Source organism: Salvelinus namaycush, chromosome 30, assembly GCF_016432855.1.
Source record: "Salvelinus namaycush isolate Seneca chromosome 30, SaNama_1.0, whole genome shotgun sequence".
Lineage (NCBI taxonomy): Eukaryota > Metazoa > Chordata > Actinopteri > Salmoniformes > Salmonidae > Salvelinus > Salvelinus namaycush.
This window is the reverse complement of record NC_052336.1, coordinates 17,615,723-17,629,344: the sequence shown is the minus strand read 5'-3', so window position 1 is coordinate 17,629,344 and position 13,622 is coordinate 17,615,723. Positions and strand designations below refer to the sequence as shown.

Here is a 13,622-nt window from a genome sequence, read left to right as displayed (position 1 = left end):
TGATTTTATCACCTACATAATACATCAGTGTCCTGCATACCGCTATGTACAAACAGTTGATGAATCATTTCAGTTAACTCTACCTCTAAAAAATAGAGACAAAGGATATCTGTGCCTCCGGATGTGCTGCTTGAGCCCCGTGCTGTTTTAATGGCTGGGGTCTGTATCTGGACGGAGTCATATAGGAAGTGACCCCTGGTCCCTGGTTGGAGGGTTAATGTGGCGTAGCCTGCAGCCCTTGTCTGTGTCCTGGATGTGTGGACTGATGGGAGGCGTTGGTCTGACAAGGTGATGCAGTGAACTGAGAGCTGCAGGACTGGAGCCCATAGAGGCCCTGGAACTGGTCCCAGATCAGCAACCCCACTGAGCTCCAGCAGGGCCGGCCTGTTTCAGGATATTGGTCCTGCCTGCAGACCACCTACCTGCACACACTCTGGCTGACACCAGAACAGCGCTAAGGGACATTCACAGAGACACTCACACACAAGGCCAACACTGCTGCACAGCGCAGGGGACCTCTCTGGTCCAGGCTTGGGCTTAATCTGTAGGGGGATGTCCTGGGTGTATCAGGATGACAGCTGCACCATGTTTTCATTATTTCACTGGAAGAAAATATGCAAGGATCATGAAATGTCATGTGAATGGCATTTACAATGAATGGTGTTCATTTATTTATTGTATGTGTTAGAGATTTAACATAACCGTCCCCTGTGTGCTGCTTTAGCTTGCAGAATGTGTTGCTAGGGAATGGAAATATACAGTAGTGCTGACTGGCTGTTGTTGGAGCTAGAGGGCACAACATGTTTCTGTCCTTTCTGATGAAAAACCCAGCTGTAGACGTCGGCCAAATCTAAATTATATTTCTGAAAGATAATCCCTCAAGTCTAATTCGGTCATAAAACACAAAGCAGAAATGTACTTTGTTTTGCTAGAGGGTGAGAATTAGGGTTGAATATTTTCCCGGTATTTTACAAATGTTCCATCCTGAGTATTTCCCGCCAAAACCGGGAGTGTCATTATAAAGTATATAAATAGGCCTATGTCTGGATTTGATTAGAGCTTTGATCGAAAAATTCAAGCCTGAGCCATTAAATCAATTTTATGGGCCCTACATTAGACATTTAATGAGCCCAAGCCCAAAAAAGCCCAAATGACTGTGCCGTTATTCAATACATATTATATAAGCTACTGCACATTACCCACGACAGAAAACATAAAAGCCCATAGATGTAGCTAGCTATATGCTCTCTTAGGTAAATAAATTAAACTAGCTCCAGTAGGCTAATCCTTTTGATTGTGAACCTTATTACTGTATTGTATTATACTGTAGCCTATTTTATGCACATCGTTCAAACCATGAAAAGCATGGACAGAACATCCAATTCTGGTGCAGCACATGCGGCCTACAAAGTTACAAGTACAGACTAAAGAATTAGATATGAATTTTGAAATATAATAGTGCCTATTTTTCAAATTACTAGGCTGGCACATATATATACCTTTCATAATATTTCCCCTAATGTTATTAGTCTACCTCCTCTTTCTCTCTCTATTGTTGCTTCATTCCTTCCTCACTTTTAACAGTTAAATGAAATACGTTTTGTTGTCCTTACCTTCATCATTCTAATGACACCCATGAATAATATAGGACTAGAATTAGATGCAGAAGGCTTTCACTTCTCTTCACGAAGATTGAATGATTGTGGGTCTGAGTAAATAACTGCTATAGCCTACCGCCATATCGCGTTCACTCTTCTGGCTGCTGTATTCAACATTCAGCTAACAAGAGCTTCCGTCCCTCTTCAAGTAGTCTATTGGTATAAGAAATGCTAATCCAGCAAACTATTCGAGTCTAGATTTTCCTGCATGGGACTCCAAGAGCTAAGGAGCGTTTTTTAAGGAGAGAGGCCAGTGGAGCACTGGTGCGTGTGTATCGCGCAAGAGACAGACTCTATGAGTTAGAAGCTTATTATGCATAACCCATCATTAATTAGCTAAATATAAGGCTAATACTGCATTTAATTTATTACCTGAAGATGTAGAATATGACATCTTCGGAAAATATTCAGACCCCTTGACTTTTTCCACATTTTGTTAGGTTACAGCCTTGTTCTAAAATTGCTTAAATTATTTTTCGATCAGTTTGTCTGGGTGGCCAGCTCTAGGAAGAGTGCAAAAAAATCTTAAAGGGTTCTGAATACTTTCCGAATGCACTGTTTGTGTGTGTGTGTGTGTGTGTGTGTAGTAGGTGTGTCCAAACTTTTGACTGGTACTGTGTGTGTGTGTGTGTGTGTGTGTGTGTGTGTGTGTGTGTGTGTGTGTGTGTGTGTGTGTGTGTGTGTGTGTGTGTGTGTGTGTGTGTGTGTGTGTGTGTGTGTGTGTGTGTGTGTGTGTATATATTATATGTATGTATGTATAATATATGTATATATATTGTATGTATATATGTATATACATATATATATATATACTACCGTTCAAAAGTTTGGGGTCACTTAGAAATATCCTTGTTTATGAAAGAAAAGCAAAAGCATTTGTCCATTAAAATAACATCAAATTAATCAGAAATACAGTGGAGACATTGTTAATGTTGTAAATGGCTATTGTAGCTGGAAACGGCAGATTAAAAAAAAAAAAAAATGAAAATCTACATAGGCGTACAGAGGCCCATTATCAGCCACCATCACTCCTGTGTTCCAATGGCACGTTGTGTTAGCTAATCCAAGTTTATCATTTTAAAAGGCTAATTGATCATTAGAAAACCGTTATGCAATTATGTTAGCACAGCTGAAAACTTGTTCTGATTTAAAGAAGCAATAAAACTGGCCTTCTTTAGACTAGTTGAGTATCTGGAGCATAAGCATTTGTGGGTTCGATTCCAGGCTCAAAATGGCCAGAAACAAAGAACTTTCTTCTGAAACTCATCAGTCTATTCTTGTTCTGAGAAATGAAGGCTATTCCATGTGAGAAATTGCCAAAAAACTGAAGATCCTGTACTCCCTTCACAGAACAGCGCAAATTGGCTCTAACCAGAATAGAAAGAGGAGTGGGAGGCCCCGGTGCACAATTGAGCGAGAGGACAAGTACATTAGAGTGTCTAGTTTAAGAGACATATGCCTCACAAGTCCTCAACTGGCAGCTTCTTTAAATAGTACCAGCAAAACACCAGTCTCACATTAACAGTGAAGAGGCAACTCCGGGATGCTGGCCTTCTAGGATGCAAACAATGTTCTTCCCCAAAAACATAGCAAAATGGCAATCTGTTTCAGTAGCTATAGCTAACTATATAGTTAGGTGTCATCTAAAATAACCCTAATTTATAAGACAGTTCTTATTTGATTAACGGTTGTCGGACCCATCTATGTGAAGCTAGCCACAATAAGGATTAGCCACAATCGTGAACGTTGCGGTTAGCCTTCAAAATAAAAGTATGTCATTGACAGTGATGCAAATGAATACAAATAGTAGAATTATGCCATAATTTAATAGATCATGCTAAACGAGGTTGGAATGTTGCTATATAAAATCAACAAAAGACAATCATTTGTTAATTTGACAAAAATCTGTTGAAATCACACTGGATGTATTATACTTTAGAATTGCATTGGGAGCATACTTATTTCACTGTACAGCCTTACCTATGGATTGTGGATCAATGACATGGTGGGGTATCAGTCTACTCAGTGCAGTGACACCCAGAGAACATTAGCATCGTAGCTCTTATTGCGGGACTCTGAAACAACTGTGAATTGAGCCACATTTGTCAACCTACTATGTGTATTGAACACTATTCCAGAGGAAAAACAATACTGTGTGGATGTTTTGGAGTCAGATAACTCTGAGGAGGTTGTTGGGAAAAAATATATTGAGTAGACTGTTACCCCATTTCATTGATCCCCAATCCTTAGGTAAAGCTGTACAGTGCAATATGAATGTCAATACACTCAATAGACTGACTTGGGAGGGGATTTCACACAGTCACAGTCCCACGTTATCAAATCAAAGTTTATTTGTCACATGTGCCGAATACAACAGGTGTAGTAGACCTTACAGTGAAATGCTTACTTACGGGGTCTAAGCAATAGTGCTAAATATAGGTAAGTAAAGAAATAAAACAACAGTAAAAAGACAGGCTATATATACAGGAGCGAGGCTATAAAAGTAGCGAGGCTACATACAGACACCGGTTAGTCAGGCTGATTGAAGCAGTATGTACATGTAGATATGGTTAAAGTGACTATGCATATATGATAAACAGAGAGTAGCAGCAGCGTAAAAAGAGGGGTTGGGGGGGGGCACACAATGCAAATTGTCCGGGTGCAAATGCAAATTGCCATTTGATTATCTGTTCAGGGTGGTAAACTGTTGAGAAGCCTTTTTGATAAGAGCTACAATGCTAATATTTGCGTAAACTCTTCAGTTGTGTTCTATGGGTGTCACCGAGTAGACTGATATCCCATTTCATTACTTCACATTCCAACCTTGTTTAATATTACAAAGTCTAAATATGGCATGATTCCACCAATTGTAATCTTCTGCATCACTTTCAAATAGGTACTTTTATTTTGAAGGCAAACCGCAAATTCCGCTATTGTGCCTAATCCTTATTGTGGCTAGCTTCACAACACATAACCCGGTGCGGTCGAGCCTCACTAGCCAGATGAAGCTAGCAGGCTGCTTATAACGTTAGCTTTGGGCAACAGTGTTAAGTAGCTGGCTAGCTATTTATTTTCATGACCTGAAGTTCAGTTTCAATAGGTAGCCACTTGTTGTTCGCCTATCTAATACTTAATCACAAGGATTCCTAAATCATTGCTAAGAATAGTGAAAATGACTGCAGTTTCTACTGGTCATTGTTTTCAGGCTGGTTGTATTGGTGCTATCTAGGTACCAAGCTAAAGCTAGCTAGCTACCCCAGAAGTTGCGGTCGAACAAATAATGCTTTATTACCAACGCGGCATTGTAAACACATTGTTCGTGGACGGTGTTTGGTTGTTTGGAGACTTTTTTGTACTGCTTTGTCAGTGTTACTGATAGTAGTGGTGGCGCTTGGCTTGCACGTGCAAATTCAGAACACACAACATTCTATAATAGAACTATGTTATTTGACGTGTGAAATTAAAAGCTTATTTAACCGTCAAATAGTGTTATTGTCAAATAGTGTTATTTCACGTGTATCTTTTTTGACACGCAAAGACCCAAATGGCGTTCCATAGTATGTCGGGAAGCTAATAGCAGTGACACTATTACTGTGTAACTCTGGTAGGGCAACATCTGAACAATAGCGCACTTGGTAACGTGTACCGGTGCTCAACCAGTCGCGAAAGCCAACATCACCATGACAGAGAATGGTTAATTGTCAAGGGCAATGAATTCCACTATCTTGCCGCTAATGGATTTCGCCTTTGAGTTGTCTCGCTGAAATGTTCTTACTCTTTCAAATGACTGCTCGACTTGCTGACTGCTCGATCCACATAGCAGACATTGTGGGCTAGGTTAGGAATGCTGTGTTGCACGTGTATTCCAAACTTAACATAGCTTCTTTACGTCATGTACCTACGTTATATAGGTATGCACATCAGCTTTTGACATCGGTTTTTCACATCCGTGTTAAACTAGACATCGGGCAGATACCGATGTTGGCATTTTTAGCTAATATCGTCCGATTGCCGATATGTTCACCGATATATCGCACATCCCTAAAAATGATAGGTCTACATGCATTGTGAGATGGGCTGTCTGTCCCCACCCTGAGCGTTGATTCATCATGCAGAGGCCGTAGAGAAACCAGTTTTAGACATTGCATATAATTTAACAGTTCCATTTCACACCATGCTGTTCATATAAATAATTTACTATAATTTACCGGTAACCAGGTTCCTGCCATTCAACCCTATTGAGAATGTATGGCTTTGCATACATATTCTTTCATAACACCTGCACATTTTGGAGATGCAGCCATTGTGACTTCTTTTGGATGGAGAAATTGGGATCATTGAACGCTGTGAAGAAGCTCATAGATCAGTTATGCAAATGTTATATGCTCTCTAAGACTGTTTATGAATAACCCAATGGGACTCCCTGTTAAAATAAAGGTTTTTGAATGAGTATGGAAAGCATGAACATTTTCATAATAAAACATAACTAGCTTTAGACTAATTTATATCCTAGCCCTATCCTATCCCTATAAACAGTATACAATACAGTCATGTTGTGTAAACAGGAGTCATAGCATGCACCTACAGTATGCTCTGCAACAGGTATCTCTGGTTGATAAGTAGGTGCTGGAACTGCAAATGTAGTTGCAGACTGCATGGAAATTAACACATACTGCATCGAATGACTATTAATGTAGCCTATGTGTCACACAGAAGTAATTTACTGAAAATGTCAGGTAAAACAATTATTGAATTTTTATTAATGTTAAGGTCCATAGGCTTTGAGACTGTTTTACTATATTAGTTATTGTAGGCAGGAAATATTCCATAGATTCCAAAGCCAATTGTACGCTGTATGTTGTGAGGTGCTCCGTTCAACACCCTATTCACAATGTTGACACAATAAGCCAATGGCTGGAAAACTATGTCATAACACATTCTCTGTGATGCTTGGTATACACAGCTCCTGTAACATGAAATACAGTCTTGACATGTGGGAGAGAGAATGAGTGGGTTGTGAAATGGTTTTCCTGAAGAAGGTTCACTGAGGTCATGTGTCTGTAATCTGTCTGTATCTGGCGTGTCCATACTCTGCCCCATGCCATAAGTGCTGAGAAGATTAGAGGATGATGATAATGATGATGAGAGCAGTTTGATGTTCTTGAGGACCTATACTGCACCTCTCCAATCAAAGACTGATGACGATTTCTGTCTGTTCTCTGTCTGTAGTGTATTAACAACAGTTCACTTGGTTCACTCAGGTCAGGGGAAAATATTGACATACATGTACGTTACTTTTTCACAGATGCCTGTTTTGCCCCTTCAGTTTGTTTAGTAGAAACTCTGGATGGGGAAATAGGACTGTGGGTGTTGACATTGCCAGTTGGTTAGTTTGCCATGGAGAAATGAGCACAGCAAACAGAGGAGAGGAGGTGACTCTGGAAAGCAAGACTGAAGAGAAGACTGTGAGAGAATGTGACAGAGTGCCTCATCCTTGGAAGTAGATCACAGCACAGCAGTCACAGACATCATCAATTACAGGACTTGCGTCATTGAGCTGTATCACTCCTGTAACGCTGTCGTCTGACTGTTGTGGTCTGTAATTGTGTTTTGTTCTGTGTGCTCTTGTTTCTCTTTCTGGGTCTGTCTGTGTGTGTGCATGTATGTATGTGTCCTGCTTCATATCCCCTGATAGACGACTTAGAGCTTTCTGTGGCTCGCCCTGAGTGCTATAGGTAGACAGAGGAAGGAAAACTCCTTGCAGATAGCTGAGGCGGATCTACTCTCCATGCCAGTTCAGGCAGTGCTGTGGGCAGCAATGTAGGAAATGATAACATTGTGGAATGAGCATTACCTCTCCAGAAACTCTGGAAGAACATCAGAGCTTTGTAGTGAATTTTTGCGCGTTGAACCTGACAAGAGGAGATGTGGAATGAATGTCGGTGTGCAGGAATTCTCAGGATGGAATGTTAGCCCGTTGGAGCCCGGTTGGACGTCAGTTAGTGCTGTGCTGTGGAGGGAGTCGAGAGGAGAGAGGCTCCTGACTGGAGGCTATGAGCTCTTCAGGGCCGGAGCAGAGATAAAAGCAGGCAGAGCACAGATATACAGAGCCACAGGGGACAAAGAACAGACAGTTTTATCACAACAGTGATTCACAGCATTACACTACATCTAAGAAAGAGCAGGATATATGGCCATACTGTAGGAATGTTGTTACTGACACTCTGAATTCTCCTTCTCCCTTTTTCTCATTCTCTCACACACTCTCTTTCTCTCTTCCTCTTCCTCTCTCGCTCTTGCTGTGTGTGTCTCTATCTCTCTCTCTCTCCCTCTCGCTCTCCTAGCAGCCATTAATCATGACATTAAGCATAAGGCACTGGGACTCCAAATGTCATCTCACATCAGCAATTAAAACTGTTACCCCACTAAGTCAGACACAGCATGTCAGATGTCAGTGAAGACATGGTGCTCCTTTTTGATGAGGCTTCTGGCACCCTCAGTACTGTGAGGTGTTATCTGGACCAAGGAGAGGTGTCTCCAGGTTTTCTTCTTCCAGGCTTTTTGGATCAAGTAGAGAGGTGGAGCTTATGTAGCCTTGTCAGCCTCAAAGTAAGAGGCTTCAGATCTGAGTCTTTCTCCTGGAGCACCCTCTGGAGCTCTAGATCTGCTCTGGGTCTTTTCTTGCCCAGCAACATGATTTTAGCACAACTGATGATTAACCAAGTTTTTCCCTCTGTCTTTTTATGTGTGATACCAGGTGTGGCAGTGTGGGGGCAGTGTGGAAGTCCTGCCCTGTGCCCGTATCGCCCATATAGAGCGTGCCCACAAGCCCTACACTGAGGACCTGACGTCTCACGTGAGACGGAACGCCCTGAGGGTGGCGGAGGTCTGGATGGACGAGTTTAAGAGCCATGTCTACATGGCCTGGAACATCCCCCAGGAGGTGAGAGTCTGTCAGCTGCTAACTGGATGGAGTCTACTGAAACATGTCTACTGAACCATGTCTATTGGAGGGTGGGCAAGTGGTCAGGGTGGGGAATATTGTCTCGCTAGTGGTAATTTGTAAATAAAGAGTGATGTGTAGTACGTTAGTGTACAGGTTTAGGATCTTAATTTGATCACCCAGGAGAATTTTCCTACAATGCAGGACATTTTAAACTTGTAGAGTATTTGAGGTTTAAAAAGGCTTCCGAAGTTTGTAAATTCCACTTTGAAATGTCAGACTTAATTTTCCCTTATCAAATATGTATCAACCACTAAACAAATGTCCATTAATTATAAACCACATAAATCGGCAGGTAGCCTTGTGGGTGGCAAGTAGCCTAGTGGTTAAAGCTGTTGGAACAGTAACCGAAGGGTTGCCAGATTGAATCCCCGAGCTGACAAGGTAAAAATCTGTTGTTCTGCCCCTGAACAAGGTAGTTAACCCACTGTTCCTACGCTGTCATTGTAAATAAGAATTTGTTATTAACTGACTTGCCTAGTTAAATAAAAAAGAAATAATTCAAATTAACTGTTGCAGCAGGATTATTTTACTGCTGTAGTAAACTGGCTAAAATTAAATCCTACACCTGTATTGTGAAGAAGACGGAAGTCGGAAGTTTACAAACACTTAGGTTGGAGTCATTAAAACTCGTTTTTCAACCACTCCACAAATTTCTTGTGGACAAACTATAGTTTTGGCAAGTCGGTTAGGACATCTACTCTGACCCACAATTACAGTGGGTCAGAAGTTTACATACACTAAGTTGACTGTGCCTTTAAACAGCTTGGAAAATTCCAGAAAATGATGTCATGGCTTTAGAAGCTTCTGATGGGCTAATTGACATCCTTTGAGTCAATTGGAGGTGTACCTGTGGATGTATTTCAAGGCCTACCTTCAAACTCAGTGCCTCTTTGCTTGACATCATGGGATCATGAGACCTCCATAAGTCTGGTTCATCCTTGGGAGCAATTTCCAAACGCCTGAAGGTACCACGTTCATCTGTACAAACAATAGTACGCAAATATAAACACCTTAGGACCACACAGCCGTCATACCGCTCAGGAAGGAGACGCGTTCTGTCTCCTAGAGAGTGCAACTCAATCCTAGAACAACAGCAAAGGACCTTGTGAAGATGCTGGAGGAAACAGGTACAAAAGTATCTATATCCATAGTAAAACGAGTCCTATATTGACAACCTGAAAGGCTGCTCTGCAAGGAAGAAGCCACTGCTCCAAAACCGCCATAAAAAAGCCAGACTACGGTTTGCAACTGCACATGGGGACAAAGATCATACTTTTTGGAGAAATGTCCTCTGGTCTGATGAAACAAAAATAGAAATGTTTGGCCATAATGACCATCGTTATGTTTGAAGGAAAAAGGGGGAGGCTTGCAAGCCGAAGAACATCATCCCAACCATGAAGCACGGGGGTGGCAGCATCATGTTGTGGGGGTGCTTTGCTGTAGGAGGGACTGGTGCAATTCACAAAATAGATGGCATCATGAGGCAGGAAAATTATGTGGATATATTGAAGCAACATCTCAAGACATCAGTCAGGAAGTTAAAGCTTGGTCGCAAATGGGTCATCCAAATGGACAATGACCCCAAGCATATTTCCAAAGTTGTGGCAAAATGGCTTAAGGACAACAAAGTCAAGGTATTGGAGTGACCATCACAAAGCCCTGACCTCAATCCTATAGAACATTTGTGGACAGAACTGATAAAACGTGTGCGAGCAAGGAGGCCTACAAACCTGACTCAGTTACACCAGCTCTGTCAGGAGGAATGGGCCAAAATTCACCCAACTTATTGTGGGAAGCTTGTGGAAGGCTACCCGAAACATTTGACCCAAGTTAAACAATTTAAAAGCAATGCTACCAAATACTAATTGAGTGTATGTAAACTTCTGACCCACTGGGAATGTTATGAAAGAAATAAAAGCTGAAATACTATTATTCTGACATTTCACATTCTTAAAATCAAGTGGTGATCCTAACTGACCTAAGACGGGGCAATTTTACCAGGATTAAAGGTCAGGAATTGTGAAAACTGAGTTTAAATGTATTTGGCTAAGGTGTATGTAAACTTCTGACTTCAACTGTATAACATATAGATGTTGTAATACATTAGCAGGGATGCCTGGTGTTTCTTTGAACAAAGGCTGAGATGATTAGATGCTTAATAGTTTTCCTGTTTGCACTCAATACTCACAATTATGTAAACTCCTTTCAAATAGATGAGCAATTAGATGAGCATCAGCAGGCAAATCTCTAAATTGATATCGAATCACTGAATTCTGCAATTCTACTCAACAAGCTTGGAGGGAAATTTGGTCTCAGGATTAGTCTCGTGAATTTATTTTGTCCGAACGTATTAGAAACCTATTCCATTTCAAGTCACAGCTGTTGCTGTTTTGTCTATTAGACTCTCGTCAGTCCATTTATCGTATCTCAGTAGGCTGCAAGTTGCCTCCATTGCGGTTGATGTTGGATCTATCAGGTCTGCTTCAGCTTTTAAGTTTGTCTGCGAGGCAGCAATTAAGATAATTAGGGTAGAGTGGACAGGAGCGGCAGCTTGCTGCAGAAGGAAGCCTGGGCCAGAGCGTGACTGTGGCAGCGTGAGGACGTGAGCGTGAGGAAATGGCAGATGATGTTAAAGTCAGTCACTTAGTCCTGCGGTTCTTTATACAGGGAACATGAAGGGCTCGCAGGAGTTATGTCACATTGAAACGGACTTAAACTATTCCTCAGTGAGTCTTGCCTCTCTGAAATCAGGGGAAACTGGGAATCTGATTCCTCTTTCCACCTAAGAGCTTGGCACATATGCCCTTTCCTATGCATGATATCTTTATGCATTTGTATCTTTACAGCAATCACGGCCGAACTGTTTATCTCTGTGTTTGCATGCATGTGTGTCTGCAGGACTCAGGAATAGACATTGGAGATATCTCTGAGAGGAAGGCCCTGAGGAAGAGGCTCCAGTGTAAGACGTTTCGGTGGTACCTGGTCAACATCTACCCAGAGATGAGGATGTACACAGACACCATTGCATATGGAGTGGTAAGCAACATGCCCTCTGCAAACATGGAAATGCTATGTCAAGTAAAGCCTCCACAGAATAAACCATGCGGTCCATGCCTGAACAAATAATCATCCATTGAGTTACGATTTGGATGACTGCAGTTAGGAATACATTAATTTCACAGAGAGATGCATTTCTGTGGCAGTTTGGCTCTGAAACACGTGGACATGCCTACCATAGCCTCAGTCTTTGTGTGCACTGCCAGGGTTGGCACGCTAAAGCTTGGGCATGATGTGGGCATGATGTGGAAAAGGTGCAGGAACTCAGACTCTGGGAGAAAACAGAAGCCTCTTTCCATGACATAGACTGACCAGGTGAATCCAGGCGAAAGCTATGATCCCTTATTGATATCACTTGTTAAATCCACTTCAATCAGTGCAGATGACCAGGATGAGACAGGTTAAAGAAGGATTTTTAAGCCTTGAGACAATTGAGATGGATTGTGTATGCGTGCCATTCAGAGGATGAATGGGCAAGACAAAATATTTAAGTGGTATTGTAGTAGGTGCCGGGTGCACCGTTTTATGTCAAGAACTACAACGCTGCTGGGTTTTTGACGCTTAATAGTTTCCTGTGTGTATCAAGAATGGTCAACCACCCAAAGGACATCCAGCCAACTTGACACAACTGTGTGAAGCATTGGAATCAACATGGGCCAGCATCCCTGTGGAACACTTTCGACACCTTGTAGAGTCCATGCCCCGACAAATTGAGGCTGTTCTGAGGGCATAGTATATAAAAGGTTGTCTATTGTGTAGTCTATGCACACACGAACAGAGCATTGTGCACTGTCATGTAAGAAACAGTGAAATGTGTATTCATGAGGGTATACCATTGAGTATGCACATATTGTTGTGCAGTGGTGGGGCTGGTGAGCAGAGCTTGTTTTATGTCACCTCCTCTCACAGAGATCTACCTGTGTGGCCAAATGGAATTCTCAGCAATGCTAGACAAATGTTTCTGAATTTGTATTCTGGCCATGAGGGCACGCTGGCAGTATTTATATTAGCAATTCATGTTCAACACAAACAGCTTTATTTCTGTGGCCACAGTGCATCAGTGCAATATGCCTGAATCTACAGTGACACACCCAAAAAGTGGTCTCATTGGAGTACAGTCTTCATTTTATGGTTGGTTTCCTTCTCTGTATTTCCATTTATTATGAAAGGTAGAAAGATACAGAGAGGAAAATAGGTCAGCCTTATTAAAATTAATTCAAGGAGTAAGCGGGTTCGAAAATAGCATATCCTCATTACACTGCATTTGCTAGGTGCATTTCATGAACTTGTCAATCATTTTTGTCAGAGAATTCGTTATCCAGAATGCAGACTGTGTTCAGCACAGCATTTGAGGTCAAAGGTTATGCTACACACCACACTGACAAGCAGCCCCAGGTTTTATTCACTCATACATGAACCTTGCACGTTATCATTTTTTTCATTTCATGGAACCTCAGTGAAATTTTTATACCTTGTCTGTTAGACTTTATTCCATCATGTTCAGTCCCTGCCTGGCTTTTTAATGATCAGCAGACAGAATGAGACATATCCTGTGCCAGTGGGGAGTTGACAGGCCCAGTCTCTGGCTGTGTCCTTGTAATGTCATATCCGTACCTAATCCTGTCCTCACGGACAGCAAGGCAAACACATCTTAATCCTCCCAGCCACCAATCCCAGTCTCCAGAGTACCTCCCCTCTCCTCACACAAACCTGTTGATTAGATCTTTAAAATAAATGCTGCTACAGATTGAAATAACTGTGCAAACGCAAGGCTTCATGTTTGAATTACAAATCCCAATTATGTTCTATGTCATGTTGTTCTGCAAAGAACAGAAAGTGTTCCCTCCATGTGTTGTTTTGAAGTTATACCGGAAACCTGCTCTCTGGTTTGATTGAATAGG

The 13,622-nt window shown here is 41.7% G+C and overlaps 1 protein-coding gene across 2 annotated transcripts in view; it reads left to right on the top strand.

Annotated features, from left to right (window-relative positions):
• The window catches only part of LOC120025347 (polypeptide N-acetylgalactosaminyltransferase 18-like), an 81,275-nt gene that overhangs the window by 52,300 nt on the left and 15,353 nt on the right, over window positions 1-13,622 (top strand). The window contains exons 7-8 of one of the 2 annotated variants that reach the window (XM_038969884.1): window positions 8,416-8,601; window positions 11,563-11,700. In XM_038969884.1, coding sequence (XP_038825812.1) covers window positions 8,416-8,601; window positions 11,563-11,700 — 324 coding nt within the window. The remainder of the gene's footprint in view (window positions 1-8,415; window positions 8,602-11,562; window positions 11,701-13,622) is intronic. The other variant, XM_038969885.1, reaches the window with a different exon arrangement.